The 25,024-nt window shown below is 34.3% G+C and overlaps 1 protein-coding gene and 1 pseudogene across 3 annotated transcripts in view; one reads left to right on the top strand and one right to left on the bottom strand.

The window, feature by feature from the left end:
• The window catches only part of LOC309833695 (ubiquitin-ribosomal protein eS31 fusion protein-like), a 40,408-nt pseudogene extending 39,841 nt beyond the window's left edge, over positions 1–567 (bottom strand). The window contains exon 1 of the transcript in view: positions 512–567. The product of the transcript in view is annotated as a ubiquitin-ribosomal protein eS31 fusion protein-like (transcript). The remainder of the gene's footprint in view (positions 1–511) is intronic.
• Positions 1–25,024, top strand: part of SOS1 (SOS Ras/Rac guanine nucleotide exchange factor 1) — a 152,230-nt gene that overhangs the window by 59,950 nt on the left and 67,256 nt on the right. For both annotated transcript variants that reach the window (XM_082672081.1, XM_082672080.1), the window contains exons 2-6: positions 6,618–6,743; positions 16,513–16,644; positions 18,668–18,832; positions 21,747–21,956; positions 24,466–24,609. In XM_082672081.1, coding sequence (XP_082528207.1) covers positions 6,618–6,743; positions 16,513–16,644; positions 18,668–18,832; positions 21,747–21,956; positions 24,466–24,609 — 777 coding nt within the window. The remainder of the gene's footprint in view (positions 1–6,617; positions 6,744–16,512; positions 16,645–18,667; positions 18,833–21,746; positions 21,957–24,465; positions 24,610–25,024) is intronic.

Below are 25,024 nucleotides of genomic sequence, written 5' to 3'. Positions count from 1 at the left end.
CACCTCTTTTACATCTCCCACTGCTTCTACATTGTTTCAGGCCTTCATTGTATCTTTTTACACAGCCTGCAGCATCCTTCCAACTAGTTTTGCTTTCTTCACTTTGATCTTTGTTTTAACCCATCCTTTATACTGACACCAGAGAGATTCTTCAGCAAATAGATCTAATTATGTCAATGTCTATTTGAAACCCTTCTATCATTTTCTCCTGGCCTGATCACTTCTCAACTTCTTAGCATGACACACAAGCCTGCCCTTTCCAGTCTTAGCTTTTCCCAGGTGCAGTCTTTGATTCAACTCTTACAGTTTCCCCAATACATCATTTTATCTCGGCCTCTATGCCTCTTTATATGTTACCTCTTTTAGTAAAAGCCCTACTTCCTTATCTGCTTCCCTGTTACACCTTATTCATCCTTTATAATCCAGTTCAAGTGTGTTTTACTTGTGAAGACTTCTGATACTCCTCACACACCATCAGCAAGGATCATTCTTTTTTTGGTTATCATTGTACCGTAAATATAACTCCATTGTAACCTCATAACGCTGTGTTAAGTCACTTGTTGACATGTCTAGCTCCTCTGTGAGCTGAACTCTTTGAGGGCAGATGTCATGTTCTCATTCATCTTCGTGTCCCCAGCAATGAGAGGAAATCAGGGGGGGAAAAAAAATGTTACATACATGGGCCTAAAGGCTAATTAACAAGCCCTAAGAAATGCGAAAATATTTTCAGTCAATTTTGTTTTTGGAAAAAATTTGTTCTCTGATTTGTTTTATTATTGTTGCTTTTAATTTTTTTTAAACAAAGGCTTTTTTGCTTTGATTTTTAAATAAACCTCAAAATGAGGAGAAATAAGAACCTAAAACATCATACATTGACTAATTGTAACAATGAGAAATTGATTTAACAGTCCAAATCTTTATTATTTGCTATGGTAAAGGTTTTGAGCATACCAGTTTTATTTCAAATTCTGTTATGTGTTTAAATAAAAGTAGCAGATCTGGGCTCAAGATGTGACAAAGTACAATCCAGAAGTTTTCTAATTCTTCAGAGAGCCATTAGCTAGAAAAGGCTATGAAAGATTCATCAGAATTCAACTTAGTGTTTTCTAGCAGTTTACCCAAGGGGTTCCTGAATACAGTTAGAGGACTCATGGATCAAACAGCTAGGAATTGTTATAGATCTAATCCCTTTGCTATTCCAGATTCCATAAATCTGACAATAATAGCCACAAAGTTGCTTCTGAATTTGTTAGAAATTACTAGAGACAAAATGAACTGTCAAGACAGAAGCCGGCAGTCCTTAAGAAATGTTTAAAATTCAGTGGGTGGCATCTTTAACTGAATATGATGATTATTCCTTAATCGAATATGATGATTATACCTCAAAAGAATTACAGTCATGATCATATAAAATTCTTATTAATGGCTATCATTCATTTTTTAGTGAAGTTTTTGCATTTACTTTACTCAAATTACCTAAGATAAGTGCATTTAAAGAAGCATATGAAGTTTTCTATGTCAGTAAACCTAAGTATAAAACATAATGTTTTTGAAAACTGCATGTAAAGGAAAACCCCCATCAACTTTAAACCCAAGTCTAAATGCATATTATAATTGCTCTCATACACACACCCTTAGTGAATGTTAGTTGTAGATAGCTTCTAAAGGCTGTCATCAAATTTGGCAGTGTAACCTATTCTGTATAGTCTTGAATACTTTGGATCATTTGATCTATTAAATATCTTTGAGTACCATTTAGATGGAATGGAACACTTTAGGTGTTACACTATCTTATAGAAGAGAAGTGTTTTTTTATCCTATATGTATAAGGAAATGGAATGCTTCTTCTGTCTGCTCATTAAAGAAATCTCTTAACAGCATCTTCCTTGAAAGAATAAAGAGCAAAGTCTGTATTTCAGGAATTGGTGTTCTGCTTGTCTTTAAGCATTTACCATTGTACATGTTTTTCAGTCAGAGATTTTGAAGTATTGTTTTTAGAGAATTAAAATAATTTATTAGTCTCATATGAATGAACCTTACGATTCTAATTTGACAGATTTAAGATGTGATAAAGGTTAATCTCCAGAAATTTAGGTGAACAGTTGGCATCATGCATTATTTTCTATTTAAGCCTAATTCTTTGTTTGATTTATTTACCTAATAGGTTTTATTTGGCTATTAGTAACCATCAACGAATAAAACTGTTTGAATTTGAATTTCTAAAATTTCATGTATCATACAAGGTGTCAAGCTTAACATTTTAACTATAAGTGATAAGCAGTATCACGGTTTTTGGTTTGTTTTTTTAAACCATAGCATTTCACCACTGTATTTATATACAGTTCATTTGATTCTACGTAATAAACATTGATTTTAGTTCTGACTGCCTTTATATGTTGATGGTTTCTGCCATAAGGATTTATTCTCCTGAAATCAACCAGACTTCTAGCATTACCACCACCCCTTTTAACTCTTAATTCTGAGAAAGATATTTTCTTCCTTTCTCCTGTATAACACAGAGGCTTTGAGTATTCCCTGAATGTCAGGGGTTTAGAGTGAAAAGCAAAGAGAAAATGATTCTATAAGTAGATAAACAAGGCCTTGCGTAATGGGAGCATCAATAGAGGAAATAGACAAGGGAACATGTAATTATAACTCAGTAGGACAAACCCAATAACAAAAATGTGATACCTAGTACAAGGATTAGCACAGAGCAGAGTATAAGACCCATAGAGCAGGGGCTGTTTTTTATTAATCTCTATATATCCAGTATTTAATAGATTCAATAAATCAGTTAAATGAATGAGATTAATTCTGCTTTAGAAAGAGACAACAAGCAAGAAAGTCTACCCAAATGACACGAGATCTGGGGTTTGAAAGTCAGGCGAAATGGGAAGAGAATGAATGATAGCCATGGAGAACAGTGTGAGTGAAAACTGCATGCCATGTTTCACAAACTGTGAATAGTATGAATTGCTTCAGCATAAAGTGTAAATTGAAGAGCAGTTAAAGATGGAGCTATATTAGTGAAGAATTATACAGTTTCTATGGGTTTCTTTGAAAAACAGAGAACATTTAAAAAATATAATCTGATCAATTTACATTTTCTTGAACACTTTCTAAAATGTGTTTTGAGGTACCTAAACCACTTCCTCAAAAGGCTTGATATTTTTTAAAGTTAATTAGAATTATTATTGATTAAATATTTTCATCCTTTTTTTATATATAAATATCTTTATTTTTTGGCTATGCTGGGTTTTCGTTGCTGGGCGTGGGCTTCCTCTAGTTGTGGCGAGCGGGGGCCACTCTTCGCTGTGGTGTGCGGGCTTCTCATTGTGGTGGCTTCTCTTGTGGTGGAGCATGGGCTCTAGGCGCACAGGCTTCAGTAGTTGTGGCACACAGGCTCAGTAGTTGTGGCTCGCCTGCTCTAGAGCATAGGCTCAGTAGTTGTGATGCATGGGCTTAGTTGCTCCGCGGCATGTGGGATCTTCCTGGACCAGGGCTCCAACCCATGTCCCCTGCATTGGCAGGGAGATTCTTAACCACTGCGCCACCAGGGAAGTCCCTAAATATTTTCATCTTAATATTTATTATCTCTAGCAGTTTAGTTTTATGTCACATTTTTAGTATATTTACAATTTTATGTAATACATGGGATCGTTTGTGTAATCAATGATCACTTTACCCATTTTGAATGATTTTACCTTTTCAGATGATAAGATTTATAGTGCTGCATTTACATTTATGACATGCTGATGTTTCTTAAAGTATGACCGCATACTTCAAGCCAAGCTTTAGGGACTTCCCTGGTGATCCAGTGGTTAAGACTCCACACTTCCACTGCAGGAGGTGTGGGCTCGATCCCTGGTTGAGGAACTAAGATCCCATATGCTGCGTGGTGCAGCCAAGAGAAAAAAAAGCGAAGTTTTATATAGAAGCCCACTATATAAATAGATACAGTTCATGGACATTCTACTCCTTATGCTGAAGGAGCTACTAGGACTCCTCCAAGTTGACAGTCAGGGGTTTAGTGGAAAGAGCTTTGGCCTAAATACCAGGAGGCCCAGGTTCAGCATTACTAGTTAGCTACAGGATTGTGGGTGTGTCCTTTTTATTATCTGCTAAACAAAGGGACTGAGCGAAATGACTTCTAAAGTCTCTTTTACTTATAAAATTATGTTGTTTTATAAATCTGTAGCTGTATTTTATGTGATGCTGGAGCCTTGAATAGGAAAGTAACCCCAATTATAGCTACATTTTCCGGGACTACATCTTGGTGAAGCCAGGGGCTGTCTGTACTGTTTTTCATTTGTGAGATATAGTTTCTCTTGTTCAACATTTATAATAAGTTCCTCCCCACTTCCCCCCCCCAGCCCATGTATAGTTGAGATTTTGGTAGGATAGGTGGAGATATCTAGCAAGTATTTTGATATATGGGTCTAAAAGTCAGGAGAAAAGTCAGGACTACAGGTAGATTTGGAGTCATCCATGCAGGTGATAAAAATGTGGAAGTAAATGAGATTAGTTGGCAGAGAGAACAGAAGAAGGGAGCAGACAGACAAGGAGGGACTCCACATTTGAAGGGTGAAGGAAGATATGGAACTCTGTAAGGAAAAAGAAACAAAGAAATAAGAGAAGCAGAAATAAGAGAAGCAGATAATAAGAAAAGAGAGTTTAAAAAAGTCGAGAGCCCTCCACCAAAAAAAAAAAAAAAAAAAACCCACCATGAAGTGTTAGGATTCAGTTGTCAAGGAAGATAAGCCAACCATGAAGTTAAAGGGTATCTAAGAAAACAGTTTAAGCCAATGAGGGCATGCAATTCAATGTATAAAAATAAAACTGTTCTCAAAAGTTCCAGGGTTTTTTTGGTTTCATTTTTAAAAGTTCTTTTTAATCATGCTTAGTGTTGAAGAGGAGTCTGTTTACAAACAAGTTTTGTTACCTACACAGATTAGTCAGAATGTGATGGCCTGGTGAATAGAAAGCTCAGAAACATGAATTCTGGGTTCTAGTCCATACTCCATCCATTATTTTAACTGCACAACCATTCAGTCATCTAATAGGGTGAGAGATTTGTAAGCAGATCAGTTACAATCAGGTTGGTAATAGCTATACCAAAAATGACAAAAAGTACTTGGGCAGATGATTTAAGCCTTTTGGGGCTCAGTTTCTTCACCTGTAAAATAATAGTAAATTGTTTCAAACGTCATAATTAATGTAGCACCCCTCACACAGTTCTGAATTGTCATAATGTTATTTGCCTCTAAAATACTTTTCTTTAAAAAGTATTATAAGTGCATATATATGTTTATATGCATGTCTATGTACTTTTAATATATATTTTAAAATTCATTATATGGTATACTTTATAATAAAATTTCTCCATACATTGAGGCTGTCAAACCCTCAGCTAATGAGGTGTATGTAGTAGGACAGACCATACTAAATGCTCTTGGCTAGTGAGTACTGTGTACTTTCATCCAATGAGAGCTCTGAGAGCTCTACCGTCCTTTAGAGAGTTGAGCATATTTTGAAACATGTATTGTTTGTCTCCTGAAACTGATTTTTCTGCCCTTTTCTAAAGTAGGGAACAGTTTTGACCCATAGTGAGTGACAAAGGGATGCAAGTAAAGACTATCATGCTGGTTATTAAAATGTAAATTTTACAAAAACCGGTGGCCTAAGATGCCTCCAAAGAAATGGTTGAGGAAAATGAAGGTAAAGATTATTGGGCATTTATGAATGAGTGACCATCAAGTTACCTTCCTGAAGCATAGACAGTCTCACATTGTCAAAAGTGCCCATTTTGTGTCCTTTGATGTCGGGTGACTTTGTTCAACAGACATTTATCAAGCTTGTATTATGTGCCATGTACAGCGCTAGATGCTGGGATTACTTTGATGAATAAGATATATCCCAGTTACTTTGGTGAATAAGATATATCCCTCTTGGATTTTATCATTGGGTAGGAAAGATAGAGTTAAACAAGGGACCCATAGGAGGTCAATTTTTCCCAAGCACTGTGTTGACTAAGTGTTCTAACTACCACTGGTTCTTGGCAAAAACCATATAAACTGCATCTTTTATCCCCAGCTCAGCCTCTCCCTCCCTCTCTATATTCCCACACTCCAGGATAACCATGGTTTAAGAAAAAAAAAGGAAATTATGCAATTAAGTATCTGAATCTCTAGAAACATGTTAATAAGCATGTATGGTGCACGTGGCTGGGAAAAAGGTTAAGAATTCCAAACTTGGGTCATAACATTCAAATCTGTATTTGCAAGCCAGACCATGTTCTTGAATACAAACCCACACTTAAAAAAACAAAATTATGGGCTTCCCTGGTGGCGCAGTGGTTGAGAGTCCGCCTGCCGATGCAGGGGACATGGGTTCGTGCCCCGGTCAGGGAAGATCCCACATGCCGCAGAGCGGCTGGGCCCGTGAGCCATGGCCGCTGAGCCTGCGCGTCCGGAGCTTGTGCTCCACAACGGGAGAGGCCACAACAGTGAGAGGCCCGCATACCGCAAAAAAACCCCCAAAAAACAAAATTATTTGTTTCATTTGTCTAATTAGATGAAACAAGCCTACATTTTAATTACTTTGCTTTTTGTTTATAGGTTCAGGGGCAAGTTCATCCTACTCTTGAGTCTAGTGATGATGCTCTTCAGTATGTTGAAGAATTAATTTTGCAGTTACTAAATATGCTATGCCAAGCTCAGCCCCGAAGTGCTTCAGATGTAGAGGTATGATAAATTTTGCCTTGTGTCTAATATGTGTGTTTATTGTAATGTCAGTGAAGGGGGAAAGAGTTTGCTTTTCAGTTCCACAAAATATATATATGGTATTTTAAAATAATGACTGGATTTATTTTAACTTTGTATTGAGTATATGATAGCTTGTATATGTTTTTGCTGTCAAACTATTCCATTATTTGCTTTTAATCTAAAATGAACTTTTATTGGCCTCTAAACACTGCTTCTTGATGCTAGAATGACAAATACACCTTTAAGAGTGGAATTTGTCAAGTGTTTTTATTTGTTTGTTTTTTAAAGCCAGCTGTCATTTCAAAAACATTTCAATTAATCCTTTGATCTTCAGTTGCTAGGTGTATTTTAGATAGAAGTGAACCACTTTCCACCAATTGGAAGGGAGGGAAACATCTAAAAATCTAGGAAGGAAGTTCTGTAATCTACAAAGATGACATGGCTCCTGTCTTTTTAGGGCTTATAGATTAGTGGAGATACAGGTAGGTATATGGGCGATAACATAATGTGATGTACTATGAGAAAAGGGTATGTGGGAAACGAAAAAATGGGTAAACTAATAACACAGACTTTGGGGCTTAAGGTGAGCTTCTCAGAACAAGGACCATCTAAATGGAGTTCTTGAGGAGTCAAGATTGAGAGGAGAAGAAAGGAGGTTTGAGTACCAACTATAGAAAACGGGAGATAGAGCTGGAAATACAAAAGGAGTTTTCTGGCAATGATGAAGGATCATTTGACTTTAAAGACCTTGAATGTATAGTATACAAATCTTTGCATTTCTGTGACATTTCTTCTGCAGTACTCGTTTGGGCACAAAAAGGATGGTTGAGTTGAATGGCATTTCACCATGGATATATAATGGCAGAACAGTAGGGCAAGAGAATTGTGGAAATTGGTAGCAGCAGTGCTTTACAACCCTTTTCAGGACACAACACACTAGAATGTAATCATGATTTTGCGGTACACAGTGACTGGGGAGGAGGTGTATCTCTGTCTACCCCAGGCCCTGCTCTGTTCCCCTGAGGGGTGAGGGATTGATATATAGTTATATTCAGTAGGAAGCTCAGCTGAAAAGAGCATCAGAAAATCAAATTGGATAAGGAAAAAAAGTGAAATTTACAAACAGCTGATATTTGAGTGCTTGCTATAGTATCATACACTGGTTTAAACACTTCTATGTTTATGTTTCATTTAAAGTTTTTAATAACCCCATGAAGATGTTGCTGTCTTTTCCTTTAATAAGATATAAGGTCCAGAATATAAGGTCTTGTTCACTACCAAATCCCCAGCACCTAGAATATTGTCTGGCACTAAGAAGGCACTCAGAAAGTATGTGTTGAATGAATTAATGTGGAAACTGAAGCACAGAGAGGTTAAATAAGTTGCCCATGGTTACAGCTAGTAAGTAGTGAAGCCAAGACTCTAACCCAGAAAGCCTAAGCTTTCTGGGCATAAATTCTACTAAACTATTCTGCCAGGTAGGAGAGGGGAAGGTAGATTGGCAAAACATGGAGGGAACAGTATAGAATTTCCCAATAAGATCAGAGAGCTGATAACACTAGAATACCTGAGTGATAGAAATAGAAGAATAGATTGAGATCAGAGACAGAGTTGTTAGAATTTAGGATTTCTAAAGTAACATAGTTACAAAAGCAGGATGTGGCCATGTGGTGGTAGCTGGACTAGACATGAAGGTCCCTATAATGAAGTGTTCAAGGAGTTAAGAGGTCAGAGTATTTTATGTGTCCTTAATTTAAACAATAAAGTCACACAGGATGATGGCAGGACTTTACATGAGAGTGGAAGAGTGATATTCCAGAATCAGCTTGGGGAGTGGAAAAGATGCTAAATCCACCTTCATGTGGGTTTTGGGACAAGGGCATTTCCTGCTCTAGATGTCTTTAGGGGAGATCCAGATTTCAACTGAGGCAAAGAAATATTAAGCAACACTAAGTTACAGAGGTTGTGGATGTAGAAAAGATTGTGTACTATGGAATAGTAATTCATTTTGATTTTTAAAGTAATTCAAAGTAGGTTTATATATTTTTATCCCATTTTTCCATTGAATTATAAGTAAAATACCTTTTATTCATAATTTCCTTTAGGCACTTATTAACATTGGGTTTTCAGAGTAGATCTTGAATAGAAATGGTTGCCTGACTCTCCTTGTTAACAACTCCGTTTGATCTTTTGGACCCTGATTAGGTTCTCCCACAGTGTTCATAAAATGTAGCATCCAATCCTATACCTAGTGTATTAGAATGGGGTTACAGATCGCATCATCATTCTGATGTTGGTATATTCCAGGTATTTGCTAGTTTGAAAACACTACAAACTCAAATTCAGCTCTTTCCAAATAATGTTGTGCTGTACCTATGTTTATCTAATTTTCTCCTTTTCATTAATATAAAAACTAACAATTTTCCAGTATTGAAGGAGATCTCCATGAATTCTCAAAAATTACTAATGAGTCTCTCAATCTTCCACTTGCACAGATTTAATCATTATGTAGGTACTCACGATTCTAGATAATAAGGGATATTTCATGGCTTTTTAATACTCAGAAAACTTCTGAGATATTGAAGATATTTACCCTCTGCCCTGTTGTGTTATTTTTAAGCAAGTAACTTGGACATTTAAAATAGATGTAGCCATGGGATATTCCAGTGAGCTGATGTTGTGGTTGGGAATGGACTTTTTGAAAGAGAATATATGACAGTAATAGAGTTAGCAATCAGTTGTGTAATAGGCTTCGTAATTTCAAAGTACTGTTATAGACATTTCTGTGCCCTTCCAACAATCCTGTGGAGTAGTTATTGTTCTCCTTGTTTTATATATTAGACAGTTAACCCGCAGAATGGTAGAACGGATTTTTTTAAAAAGATGGAAATCTAGTTCTTTTCCAATCAATAGTCAAATACCCTTCTTTGTGTACCGTTCCTGGAAGGGTATTTATTTAAGAATATGGAGATTGGAGATATTTAGATGAATATAATAGTGTCTTTAGATTCTTTTATCAGGAAATAATTTTCTTTAATTTCTTTAATGCATTTATGGAGCTTTCTTTTAAAATAATAAGGGCCATGACTTTAGCAAGCCCTTCAAATAAATTTTGAGGTAAGGGATAATTCATAAAAAAAATTAATTTGAAGGCCGTATAAAAAATGTGCTTTAAGAAATAGAGCAGTCTTATTTAGTGGAATATGTGAATTTTACTTCTGAAGAATACATTTTGATTACTTTAAAGTATAAGCATAATTCAAAGTAGGGTGGCAATTCTTGCTTAATATTCGGCCCCTAGGGGATTTGTTTCAATGAAAAACTAAAAGTGATTTTTAGTTGCCCTATAGTTTTAGGAAAATAGATACTTCAGAAGTGCTTGAAAACTAATGGGTTACATACGTATCTATAATCTTGCTTATGCTAATTTAAAAGTTTTGATAAATTGTGCTACAGGTTATTACAGACTATGAACTATCGTAGTTCAAATGAATGGGATTTTGTTTTGTTGATGTAGCTAATGTTCACTAATCCATGGCACCAATATTTTAGTATCCACTATTTGTCAGGCAGTGTTCCAGATGAATAAGGTAGTATATATAAACTCCCTGGGAATGCAGAGAAGGGGTATATGTTATTTGGTCCTGTCTTTTTAAAATTATGTTTTAAAAGATAGTGTATAAAAATTCCTCCAATCTGGTTTGCTCTCCCTCTCCTCATTTTGTATATTTAGTCGTTTTAAAAGTAGAAGTAAAACCAGTAGTATTTTTTCTGATATATCCCTGATAAAGTATATATTTATTTATTTAAAAATTTTTATTTTATTGAAGTATAATTGAGTTACAATATTGTCTTAATTTCTCCTGTACAGCAGTGATTCAATCATACATATATTGTTTTTCATATTCTTTTCCATTATGGTTTATTATAGTATATTGAATATAATAGTTCCCTGTGCTATACAGTAGGACCTTGTTGTTTATCCATAAGTATATTCTTTTTTTTAAAAATTAATTAATTAATTTATTTTTGGCTGCGTTGGGTCTTCAGTGCTGCTTGTGGGCTTTCTCTAGTTGCGGTGAGCGGGGGCTACTCTTCGTTGCGGTGTGCGGGCTTGTCATTGCAGTGGCTTCCCTTGTTGCAGAGCATGGGCTCTAGGTGTGCGGGCTCCGTTGTGGCACTCGGGCTCAGTAGTTGTGGCTCGTGGGCTTTAGAGCACAGACTCAGTAGTTGTGGCGCGTGGGCTTAGTTGCTCTGTGTCATGTGGGATCTTCCCGGGCCAGGGCTCGAACCCATGTCCCCTGCACTGGCAGGCAGATTCCTAATCACTGTGCCTCCAGGGAAGTCCCCCATAAGTATATTCTTTTAAATTTCTTAAGTCTTGTTCTTTCATAATTGTACTTGTTTTTATTTTTCTCTGGTTGACTAGACTGATTTCCATTTGTAATATCTTTTTTTCCTGTTTCCCTTTCTCGCCTGTGTGTCCTGTATTTAACCAACTTTAATTTCTTAGGACACTGATAGATTTTTCCTCTCATTTAACTCAGGCTTTCTTGGACTCTTTTTTTTTTTTCATATATATATATATATATATGTGTGTGTGTGTGTGTGTGTGTGTATATATATTCTCTTTCAGATTCTTTTCCCTTATAGGTTATTGCATAATACTGAGTATAGTTCCCTGTGCTATACAGTAGATCCTTGTTGGTTGGTTATCTATTTTTTTTAACATCTTTATTAGAGTATAATTGCATTACAGTGGTGTGTTAGTTTCTGCTTTATAACAAAGGGAATCAGCTATATGTATACATATATCCCCATATTTCTTCCCTCTTGCATCTTGGTTATCTGTTTTATACACAGTAGTTTGTATGTTTACCCCGGCCTGTTAATTTATCCCCATTCCCACCCCGTTTCCCCTTTGGTAACCGTAAGTTTGTTTTCTGTGTCTGTGAGTCTCTTTCTGTTTTGGAAGTAAGTTTATTTATGTCTTTTTTTCTTTCTTTTAGATCCCACATATAAGCGATATCATATAATTGTAATTGTCTTTCTCACTTAGTAGGATAATCTCTGGGTCCATCCATATTGCTGCAAATGGAATAATTTCATTCTTTTTTATGGCTGAGTAATATTCCATTGTATATATATATCACATCTTCTATATCCATTCATTTGTTGATGGACAATTAGGTTGATTCCATGTCTTGGCTATTGTAAATAGTGCTGCAGTGAACATTGGGGTGCATGTATCTTTTTGAATTAAGGTTTTCTCTGGATGTATCCCCAGGAGAGAGATTGCAGGATCATATGGTAGCTCTATTTTTAGTTTTTTGAGGAACTTCCATACTGTTCTCCATAGTGGCTGCACCAATTTACATTCCCACCAACAGTGTAGGAAGGTTCCTTTTTTCCATACCTTCTTCAGCATTTATTATTTGTAGACTTTTTGATGATGGCCATTCTAACCGGTGTGAGGTGGTACCTCATTGTAGTTTTGATTTGCATTTCTCTAATAATTAGCGATGTTGAGCATCTTTTCATGTGCCTTTTGCCCATCTGTATGTCTTCTTTGGAATAATGTCTATTTAGGTCTTCTGCCCTTTTTTTGATTGGGTTGTTTGTTTTTTTTGATATGGAGCTGTATGAGCTGTTTGTATATTTTGTAAATTAATCCCTTGTGAGTCTCATCATTTGCAAATGTTTTCTCTCCCATTCTATACGTTGTCTTTTCATTTTGTTTATGGTTTCCTTTGCTGTACAAAAGCTTTTTAAGTTTTATTAGGTCCCATTTGTTTATTTTTGTTTTTATTTCCATTTCTCTAGGAGGGGGATCCAAAGAGATATTGCTGCGATTTATGTCAGAGAGTGTCTTGTCTATGTTTTCCTCTAGGAGTTTTATAGTATCCGATCTTAAATTTAGGTCTTTAATCCATTTTGAGTTTATTTTTGTGTATGGTATTAGAAAACGTTCTAGTTTTATTCTTTTACATGTAGCTGTCCAGTTTTCCCAGCGCCACTTATTGAAGAGACTGTTATTTCTCCATTGTATATTTCTGCCTCCTTTGTCATAGATTAATTGACTATAGGTAAGTGGGTTTATTTCTGGGCTGTCTTGTTCCATTGATCTATATTTCTGTTTTTGTGCATGTACCATACTGTTGTGATGACTGTAGCTTTGTAGTATAGTCTGAAGTCAGGGAGCCTGATTCCTCCAGATTTGTTTTTCTTAAGATTGCTTTGGCTATTCAGGGTCTTTTGTGTTTCCATACAAATTTTAAAAAATCTTGTTATAGTGCTTTGAAAAATGCCATTGGTAATTTGATAGAGATTGCATTGAATGCTGTAGATTGCCTTGGGTAGTATGGTCATTTTGACAATATTGATTCATCCAGTCCAAGAACACAGTATATCTTTCCATCTGTTTGTGTCTTCTTTGATTTCTTTCATCAGTGTCTTATAATTTTTGAAGTACAGGTCTTTTGCCTCCTTAGGTAGGTTTATTCCTAGGTATTTTACTCTTTTTGATGTGATGGTAAATGGAACTGTTTCCTTAATTTCTCTTTCTGATCTTTCATTGTTGGTGTATAGAAATGCAACAGATTTCTGCATATTAATTTTGCATCCTGCAACTTTCCTGAATTCATTGGTGAGCTCTAGTTGTTTTCTGTTAGTGTCTTTAGGATTTTCTATGTAGAGCATGATGTCATCTGCAAACAGTGACAGTTTTAGTTCTTTTATTCCAATTTGGATCCCTTTTATTTCTCTTTCCTTTTATCTTAGACTTTTTTCCCCGTGAGCTGAATTCTTAAATTTTAAAAGTTTGCATTTCCTTTCCCATTCATTTTTTCTTTAACTTTCTTTTCCTTCACATCCTAAAGAATCTTTGTAATTTCTAATAAGTTTGCCATTCACATTTTGATTTCCCAAGTGATTTCACAGTATTTTCTACCTTTCTAGACAGAAAAAAAAAATTCTTCTACACATTCTAAGCCTTTATTACTATTAATAGCACTTCAAAAGTACCTCCAGGTCTGAATATTTACACTGAAGTGCATGTGTAGGAATTTTTATAGATCCTAGAATGTTTCTATTGGAATTGATCATCAAGATTATCTATTTAGACACCTTTATTATGTAAAGGAAAAGACAAGGTTCTGCTAATAAGAGACAGAGCTGAATTGCAAACCTAGCTCTCTATCTTTTATTTTTCCCAAAGCCACTAAATATCAATCAAGGTGGAATTTCTCAATTTAAAACAAAACTATTAATCTTGAAAGTGGCATCTTGAAAGAGTATCTTGAAAGAGTAGTAGACTTTATTTAATTCATGAATCTTTCATTGATCATTTCTCCTTGGGCTTCTTTACCTTAAATTATATAAGATAATTATAAAAATAAATTTTATTTTGCTCTAAAATTGTAATTAAATTTGCCACTACAAGATACAAAGTATTTCTTTCAGTCTGGCCTTTCCACATTCAAGGCATCTATTTTGACCCTATTAATCTTTCCCATGACCTTTGGTATTACCTCATAAATATACAGTCCAGTAATACACAAGTAAGTTTAAAATGTTTTCTTCATCATTATTATTTTCCCTTTCTTGCCTTCTCTTTTAGCATTCCTGACTTTCCTTCCCCTTCTTTCTCAAAACAATAGATAAACTCAGAATTAGGTTGATAAAATTGAGATGGGCAAGGATTGCTGTTCTGTTTTCTTTCTCTTCTACCTCAACCCCTGCCTACAGTTTGCCTTGTAATTCTACTGATGATTTTTCTTCAAAGATGTATGTTAAATGTATTTAGAATTATTAGATTGAGTTCACCTTCTGTTCTGTTCTCCTGCTTTCTATCACCACTACACAGCAGTGCTTTTTAGATTCTAGGTCATCACCCCTTATGCCCAACTAACATTTTTATAAATGAATAGGAAAAATCAGTACATTGCCTATAGTAAAAGAAGGTTTTGTTTTATGAAACTTTGTTCCAGTGTACTATGTATGTGATATACAAGAATGTAATGTAAAATGTATTAAGATTTCTTACTATGCATTGAGGTCCCCCCCACCAAAAAAATGTTAGCCATAGGGCTATACTATTATAAGGTCTGTAATCATTTATTCAGTTAACCATGGGTTAAACCCATCAGTATGAAATTTTTAATTGGGAATCATGGTAAAGTTAGTCCTAAATCTCTTGTCATTTTTGGATTATCAAGTCTATAGTATTGATTTGGAAAAAAGGAAAAGAATTCTTGTTTTGGACATTCTTTTCCACCCTTTTCCTTCTTCCTTTGTTAGTCCTTTTTCACCTGCCGAACTCCCCCAGTATTTTGGACCTTTGTATTGCCTTTACTATATGAGGGTGTAGCATCCTAGCAAATGGCTTTTCAACTAGACATTTGAAAATGTCTGTAAACTCCATTTTTAACTACAATAATTTCTGTGATTAGATTTAAAATGATCACTTCTTTTTTTTTTTTTTTTTTGCGGTACACGGACCTGTCACTGCTGTGGCCTCTCCCGTTGCAGAGCACAGGCTCCGGACGCGCAGGCCCAGCAGCCATGGCCCACGGGCCCAGCCGCTTTGCGGCATGTGGGATCCTCCTGGACCGGGGCAGGAACCCGTGTCCCCTGCATCGGCAGATGGACTCCCAACCACTGTGCCACCAGGGAAGCCCTAAAATGATCACTTCTTATATTTAGAAGCTGACTTATCCTTGAACATAGATGAAGAGAAAATTTCTTAAATTTGAATGGGTTAAACTATTTTCAGTTTATAAATTTGTTATTAACATGTCCTGGAATCAATGTTTCCTTTCCCTCCACAGAATATCACATAGCAATCTTTTTCATTTTCCATCTTAGTAGCAATTGACAAAACTTTTAATTTACACTTACAATCAGGAGTGATGTTAAACAGTTTTTATATATTACTAACTAAATACGGAGCAATTTAAAATACATGTTAAAATTGTGTAATAGCGACCTCTACTGGTTTTAATTATGGTATACTGAAAGTGGATTTTAAAAACTTCAGAGCATGAAAGTAGTACCTTTTGTTTGAAGTGAATTATATTAGTTTATTAAAGTCGGGAAATTCAGCTTTTACATGAGTCCTTTCACTTTCAATGGAAATTCTAACCGGATAACTGCTGGATTAAAATGAAATATCTTGATAAAAATTAATAACCTGTGGAAGATTCAAACTCTAATGATAAGCTACAGTGTATTAAAGTTGCTGTTACTAATGTAAACCCTTGATTTCCATGATTTATAAATAGTTTTGAAGTCAAGTACCTTTACATGATGGATAAAGGAAAAAATTCTTAGAAGTTTCAAGTAGAAAATGCTATTTTAGTTTGTAATTGGTGTTGAAATAAAGGGCAAATGAGAACTGGATTTAGATATTTTCTTTTTAAGCTTAGGTCTTGTTCCTTGCAATTTTATATAAGTAATGTTTTAAATAGCATCTACTCATTCTTGTCATTAGCTTTACCACAGTGAAGTTGAAATTCAGAATGTGATTTTTCCCCTAGTTAATAGAAGGAACATTTAGTCTCTTAATTGCGTAATTAAGAAACTAGTACATTGGCAGTTAGTTTTCTCTTAGCTTAGGTATGTTTGTAGTATAAATTATACTACATGTGAAAGCCTGCTTTTGGTATTCTTTGATTTTAAAAGTAAATTGTAAGTGAAGAGCACTATTTAATATATTTGTTGCTTAGTTGTTATTTTCCTATTTTCCAAGGAACGTGTTCAAAAAAGTTTCCCTCATCCAATTGATAAGTGGGCAATAGCTGATGCCCAGTCGGCTATTGAAAAGAGGAAGCGAAGAAACCCTTTATCTCTCCCAGTAGAAAAAATTCATCCTTTGTTAAAGGTAAAACTGAAATACTGCCTTCTTGCCTTTTAAAAGCAAAATAAAACCCATGATTTTCAAACACAAAGAGTATGTTTTACGGATAATAGAGTCAACTGAAGAGTGACATTCTCTCGTTTTAATTTTTCCAGGAATTTATGTCATGGGGAGGGATGATATAATAGGAAACTATAAGTTGGACAACATGACTTAAAGTAATTTCATACCAACAGTAATAATCAAGCAAATTGAAAGCACTAAGAAAAGTTATAATTGTGGATTTTGTTCATCTCAGATGTTAATAGAACCTCAAAGAGAACTTGTAAAACTCCTTTTTTTGTTGGCTAGACCTAAGTGTCCCTATAAATCCTTCACATAGTTAGACGTGTAGGGACCTCTGTGAGACTGCCATAGGGCTATGTGTAATCTCTGAATAAAAATTCCATAAAGATCACCTATACTATTTAGTCCTATTTGTCATTTATATTAGTCAGTCAGTTGAATCTCTCCAGAACTAATAGAAAAAATAACTGCTGGGAACTCTAATAATGTGATTTCTTTTTTATTTAATACAATGAACAAACTATTGATTAACTCTCACATCAAAAATATAGGTATGATAATAATTAAAACCTTAATAATACTTCTCTGATATCAATAATTTTATGTGTACTATAATACAAGTAAAATGCTAATGCTTGCATACATTATCTGTAGGTTTTATTATTCAACAGAGTTAATTATTATCATCCCCACTTTGTAGATGAGATAACTGAGGCAGAAGGTGATTAAGCAACTTTTAGTTCACAGGACTCTAAGTGAATAGCATTAGGAAATCCACGTCAGTTTGATCTTGTACAAGATTTAAGACTGAACACTTGGGTGATTAAGACTATCAAAAGGTTACGTTTTGTCCTTTGTTGTTTGAATAGAAATATCTACCTGTATCTTACTAACTGGTCTGAGGAAGTAAGTTCAAGTTATAGAAAATTACTAAGCTGTTAGTCATTGCACTTCTTTATAATTCTCTTTTCATGATTTTTATAGCCATACTTTGAATTATATTCTAAGAGAATTAACAAGTTGAGGTATGTGCATGCTGTATTAATGATTCTAAATGTTGCATTTTAGGGTCTAATTGTGGGTATCATTTCAATTTATTAATATATCCATATCACTATAAACAGTTAATAGTTTTTACATATTCTTAAAGGTAAATGCAACCTGTTCCCAACTTATAAGTAAACTTTTTTTTTTAAGTATAGTTGATCTACAATGTTATATTAGTTTTAGGTGAACAACATAGTGATTCAATATTTTTAGAGATTATACTCCATTTAAAGTTGTTATAAAATATATAAGTAAACTTATTATTTTGAAGGTTTTTTTCTTAATTGGATTGTTTACAAAATAGAATTTATTTTCCTATAGGAATTGGTCAGCCCCACAAAAGCCCATACTCTCTTTGAAGTCTAATAATAGGACTATTTAATGTGCCCTTAATAACCACTGTTGTTCAGCAAGACATAGCATGAATTTTTTTCCATAGAAACAGCCCAGATACCAGGAATGAATGTACCACTAGGGTTTTTAGGAAGCCCAGGTTCCTTTGGAAAGAAGGATAGAGGTATAAGGATGGTAGATATTCCCAGATACCAATAACATATTAACTCTTGTTCTGCATAAAGGAAAAAACCCTCATTTGTCATTCTTAATTCCAGGTATTCTGAATTAGGTAACAATGAACATTTTTCCCCTCCCCCAAACTTGGGCTTCCATTCCTAGTTTAGGGATTATCTATTTACTTACCTGTACTTCTTAAGTATTTTACATGATCATAGGTAATTTTGCCTTACCTTTTCTTAGTTTACATTTTCAAATAGCAATATGTATATTATTCATAGATGAACTACTTAAAATTAAATGCTGTTGATAATCACACGCCTCAGTAAAAGTTAAGCTAAACTGTATACACTTTTTAAAAACTCAGTGTGTCAAATTTGTAGTAAATAATTTTAAACATGCTTTTCTTTTAATTTTTCAGGAGGTCCTAGGTTATAAAATTGACCACCAGGTTTCTGTTTACATAGTAGCAGTATTAGAATACATTTCTGCAGACATTTTAAAGCTGGTGGGGAATTATGTGCGAAATATACGGCATTATGAAATTACAAAACAAGATATTAAAGTGGCAATGTGTGCTGATAAGGTAGGATACAGATCTATATGTTTTGTTCTTAAATTTTTATTCATGACTTACTGGGTGCTAACATGCTACTTAGACTGAATAAAATTGTATATTGTTTGTTAGGACATACTTTTAGTACTCTAATGGCAAGAACTCCAGATATCACTTTATGTAAATAAAGTATTATATATATAGTATTTAAATGTGTTTAAGTATGTCATGTAGCTTTTCTTTTATGTGTTGCTGCATGTAGGGTTAATAACAGTAATAATCTCTTATTAGCGAATTTCTTAAATTTTTATTTGCATTGGAAGACTTAGAAGATTATGGATTTACTTGAAAAGAATATTCAAAAATGTAAAAATACTGGGTTGGCCAAAAGGTTCATTCGTAAGATGGCTCTCTAGTAGCGCTTAGTTGTCTTTAACTTCATTTGAAACAGTTTTGTTAGATTGTATTGTGACAGCTGTCATTTCAGTATGCATTTAAAAAAGACTTATCAAAATTGGTGAATTTTTGTGTAGCCATTTTAATATTGAAGATGTAAGAAAAACAACATTTTCGGCATATTATGCTGTATTATTTCAAGAAAGGTAAAAATGCAACTGAAACACAAAAAAAGATTTGTGCAGTGTATGGAGAAGGTGCTGTGACTGATCAAACGTGTCAAAAGTGGTTTGGGATATTTCGAGCTAGAGACTTCTCTCTGGATGATGCTCAACAGTCAGGTAGACCATTTGAAGTTGATAGCGAGCATATGGAGACATTAAATGAGAACAGTCAACGTTATACCACGTGGGAGATAGCTGACATACTGAAAATATCCAAATCAAGCACTGAAAATCATTTGCACCAGCTTGGTTATGTTAATCGCTTTGATGTTTGGGTTCCACATAAGTTAAGTGAAAAAAATCCTTGACCATATTTCCGCCTGCAATTCTCTGCTGAAATGTAATTAAAACATTCCATTTTTTAAACAAATTGTGATGGGCGATGAAAAGTGGATACTGTACAACAGTGTGGAACGGAAGAGATCGTGGGGCAAGTGGGACAAGATCCCACCAACCACACCAAAGGCCGGTCTTCATCCAAAGAAGGTGATGTTGTGTATATGGTGGGATTGGAAGGGAGTCCTCTATTATGAGCTCTTCTGGAATACCAAATGATTAATTCCAGTAAGTACTGCTCCCAACTAGACCAACTGAAAGCAGCACTCGACGATAAAGCATCCAGAATTAGTCAACAGAAAATGCATCATCTTCCATCAGAATACCGCAAGACCACATGTTTCTTTGATGACCAGGCAAAAACTGTTACAGCTTGGCTGGGAAGTTCTGATTCATCCGCCGTATTCACCAGACATTGCACCTTCGAATTTCCATTTATTTCAGTCTTTACAAAATTCTCTTAATGGAAAAAATTTCAATTCCCTGGATGACTGTAAAAGACACCTGGAACAGTTCTCTGCTCAAAAAGCTAAAAAGTTTTGGGAAGGTGGAATTATGAAGTTGCCTGAAAAATGGCAGAAGGTAGTGGAACAAAATGGGTGAATACGTTGTTCAATAAATTTCTTGGTGAAAATGTATCTTTTATTTTTACTTAAAAACGAAGGAACTTTTTGGCCAACCCAATACTAAATTCTTGAGAGTTTAATTTCTTTGCCTAGCTTTCTTTATGTTTTTTTTTCCTAGCTTTCTTTAGATACTACTTGTATGGTTTTACTATGATTATGTTAAGAGCAAACATTTATTGAAAGTTAAGCATATATGCGACTTATCTCATTTGGTCCTTATGATATCCCTCTAAGGTAGATGCTCTTATCTACATTTTATAAAAGGGAAACTGAAGTTCAGAGAGATAAAGAAATTGGTCTAGAATTTTCTGAGAAGTTTCAAAGCCTAGACGTGCACTCCAGATCTGAGTCTAAGTCATTGCGCTGTACTGTCTCAGTAATTTTATTTTATAAAAATGAGTTTTCAGAAAAGAAAATATTTTCTGATGAAGCATTTCACTCCCTTTTTTCCAACTATTATTGATTCGGAATATTCTTTCTGATTGCTGAATCCACTTAAATATATTTTAGTATATTTGTTCTTTCAGAATGTAAAAATCACCTCATCTGAAGGATTTCAGATGCTTTTATTTTTTAATGAATGAGTATTTGATTTTAAAATAGTTATTTTTCAATGAATATAAAATATTTGATACTTTTAAGTGAATTGATAAAATATTTTTGAGTATGTAGTACGTGCTCACACAGAGAAGAGATGCAAGAGAAATATAGAACGAGAATGTAAATTTGATGAAAGGGTACTTACATTTGTGAAACAAGCAGAAAGTAATACAAGATAAAATATTTTATTATGTTATAGGGATAATGATGTTGAAGTTCACAGGAGGGAAAAGATAAGGTTTAGCAAGAGTAGTAATAGTAGACTTCTTGGATAATGATGTTGAAGTTCACAGGAGGGAAAAGATAAGGTTTAGCAAGAGTAGTAATAGTAGACTTCTTGGAAAAAAACAGGACTTATTTTGATCAATCACCAACAAACGTAGGAATTATTCAAATATGAATTATGTGAGGCCCTGGAATGAAGTGGTGATGTCAAGGTTATGAAACAGAGGAAACTAAGAGAGAAATCCAAGACAAGATTTGGAAACAAATTAGAAGTAATACACGGTTAACAAGAGAGACAGACAGACAGATACTTGTATTGACAGAGAACTTGGAAGAGGCAGTTTGTGATACCTGATGTAGAATTTTTGTCTTAGAGAAGCTGTGGAGGGGGAAATGACATTATATCCGAGAAGAGGTAATTGTGTGTCTGCTTATTATCATTTAAGAACTGTATTCAAATAATAGCTTAGGGTGCTTCACTTCAAGTTGAACTACAGATTCATATTTTATTATACTTTTTTCTATCTCTGACTGTAGGTATTGATGGATATGTTTCATCAAGATGTAGAAGATATAAATATATTATCTTTAACTGATGAAGAGCCTTCCACCTCAGGAGAGCAAACTTATTATGATTTGGTAAAAGCATTTATGGCAGAAATTCGACAATACATAAGGGAACTTAATTTAATTATAAAAGTTTTTAGAGAGCCCTTTGTCTCCAATTCAAAATTGTTTTCAGCTAACGTAAGTATCATTGAATAAATGTATATCATTGCATCTGTTGTTAATTTTACATGACCACTCAAATTTGAATTTGTATAGTTCATGATTGCTAATTGGTCCACTTTTTAAAAGTAGTGGGATTTAATTCATCATGACTGTGATCAAAAATAAAGTTGCTACAACAGTTTTGATAAATTAAACATCAGAAATTAAAAGACAAAATCTAAACTAGACTGATTGTGTAAGTACAAATGAATTCACAGACTCTTCCATGTACTCCAAAGAATAAAACGTCTTGTTTAGGTGGAAGGTTTCTATGTTTAATTTGACTCATTTGTATCATTGAACCAACACTTCATCAGGGCTGCCTATATTTTGATGCCATACTTGGCAATGGGGATTCAAAGATGAATAAAAAACCGTTCTTCTGTCAAGTTTAGTCCAGTCAAGACAGAAATGTAAACTTTAAATTAAGTTGCAATACAATGTGGTAATTACCATAAACAGAAGTATGACAACAGTATTTTGGGGAGCACAAAGGAAGGTGCCAATAACTGAAAATTAGAGAAGGGACTGCTGATCTTATAGTAGTAATTAGACCAACCTTATTGGGTCCTGGAGAAATGCTAAATGGGAACAGTTGAGATTGTCTAAGGGAGTTGCAGTCTAGTAATTTCTAGAACTGTAGCTACATAGTCACAGGTGACTTTTGGAGAAGTGGTGCTCACAACAGAGGCTGAGACTGGTATTCACTCACTGTTATGGCAATGAGCAGACATTAAAAAATAAAGGAGTGGATTTTGAGTCACACAAATCTGTAAATATAGTAAAAAAACATTGAATTGTTCACTTTAGGATGAATTGCATGGTATGTAAATTATATTTTAATAAAGTTGTTTAAAAACAAAGTGGTAAAGAATAGGCAAAGATTTCTTAGGACACAAAAATCAAGAACCATAAAATTAAAAATTAATGAATTAGACTTCATTAAAATGAAAAAAACTTTTGCTCTTTGAAAAGCATTGTCAGAAAAATTAAAATGTAAGCCACAGATTGTAGGAACCTGTTTGAATTACATATATCTAACAAAGGGTTTGTATTCAGAATATATAAAGAACTTTTGCAGTTCTCAATAATAAGAAAAACAGCCTGATATTTTAGGTGGGCAAAAAATTTGAACACTTCATAAAAGAAGGTATGCCAGTGACCAAAAAGCACATCAAAAGATGCTCAACATTAATAGTCATAAGGAAAATGCAAATTAAGACCATAATGAGACACTACTACACACTCATTAGAAAAGCTAAAATTAAAAAGACTGACAATACTGAATGTTGAAAAGCATGTGGAGCAACTGCTTTTGGGAATGTAAAATTCCCACATTGCTTCTGAGAATGTAATCTGGTATAAATATTTAGGAAAAGAATTTGGTAATTTCATATAATATTAACCATAAGGTAGCCATACAACCTAGCAATTCCACTACAAAATCACAGTTGGGTAAAACATCCCTTCAAAGTTCAAAATAGACCAGTGGATTTTAATGTGCAAAATTTATATAGTTTCAGATTCTACGTTGCAACTAACCTTTAAGAAGCTACCATTTATTGACTTGTATAATACCATAAAAAGATATTCACTCCATATATATGAGATTTCCAGAATAGGCAAATCCATAGAGATAGAAAGTGGATTAGTAGTTGCCAGAGACTGGGGATGGGTGTGTCGGGGAAGAATGGAGAGGGCTACTACTGGATACAGCCTTTCTTTTTGAGGTGATGAAGATGTTCTAGAATTTGATGGTAGTGACGATTGAACAGGCTGTGAATATGTGAAAGTACACTTTAAAAGGGTGGATTTTATGGTACGTGACATATCTCAGTGAAGAAACTATGCAGAAAAAGAAAAGGGTATCCACAGTTATTTGAATAGACTCCTCCATTTTCCAACTACATGTCTTTGTAAAGCTAGATTTTCTTCATATGCTTTAACCAAAGCAACATATCACAACAGATTGAATGCAGAAATATACATGAAAAGCCAGCTATCTTCTATTAAACTAGGTGTTAGAGATTTGCAAAAATGTAAAACAGTGCCATTCTCCTCACTAAGATTTTTAGTTGTTCTAGAAAAATATAGTTACTTTTCATAAAAGAACTCTTTATTGTTATTTTTAAATGAATTAAATGTTTTATAATTTTCTTGGTTTTAATTTCTAATATAGTAAATGTTGATAGTAAATAATTTCTAATATAGTAAGCAAAAGCTCTTTGGAGTTTTCAGTAATTTTTAAGAGTGTGAAGGAGTCCTGAGAACCAAAAGTTTGAGAACCAGTGACCTAGAGAAATGTTTTTTGCAAACTGTACTTCATTGCCAAAGGAATTCTTTGTCTTTTACTTATATTTGTAAGTTGTTAAAATTTCTCACTGTATCTGCCATGTTAAATTTCATGATTATAAAATGACTTACTGGCTCAAAATTTGTTTTATTATACCACCTAACTGAATTCATGTGTTTTTCATCCCAACAGGATGTAGAAAATATATTTAGCCGTATAGTGGATATACATGAACTTAGTGTAAAGTTACTGGGCCATATAGAAGATACTGTAGAAATGACAGATGAAGGCAGTCCCCATCCATTAGTAGGAAGTTGCTTTGAAGACTTAGCAGAGGTAAGTAATTATACACCAAAAAAGTCTGCATCTAGAAGGCCCGACATTTGAATTAAAATTGGAATCTGAATTCTTGTTTCCAGCTAACATATACATTAACTGCTGACTACTCAACTATATTGCCTCTTCCTCAAAGGGTCATTGTCAGCATTTGTTTCCATTATCTCACGAAACTTAGAAAAAGTAGTTTCTCATCATTATAAAAAACAGATCCCACAGCTGACACTTAATTGGCTATCTTATCAATGAAGAGGCCACAGAACTTGGACCTGAGGTCAAACTACTTGTGTTCCAGTCTAAAATCTGCTACTTAGTAGTTGTATGTGTCCGTGGGCAATTTACTTCACATCTCTAAACCTCTCTAGCTATATTTGTAAAAGAAAGATAATAATAGGACTCAGGATTTTTTGAAAGT

Source organism: Grampus griseus (assembly GCF_964374135.1).
Source record: "Grampus griseus genome assembly, chromosome: 15".
NCBI lineage: Eukaryota > Metazoa > Chordata > Mammalia > Artiodactyla > Delphinidae > Grampus > Grampus griseus.
Note: the sequence above shows the minus strand (reverse complement) of the source record. Positions and strands in the feature narration are given on the sequence as shown.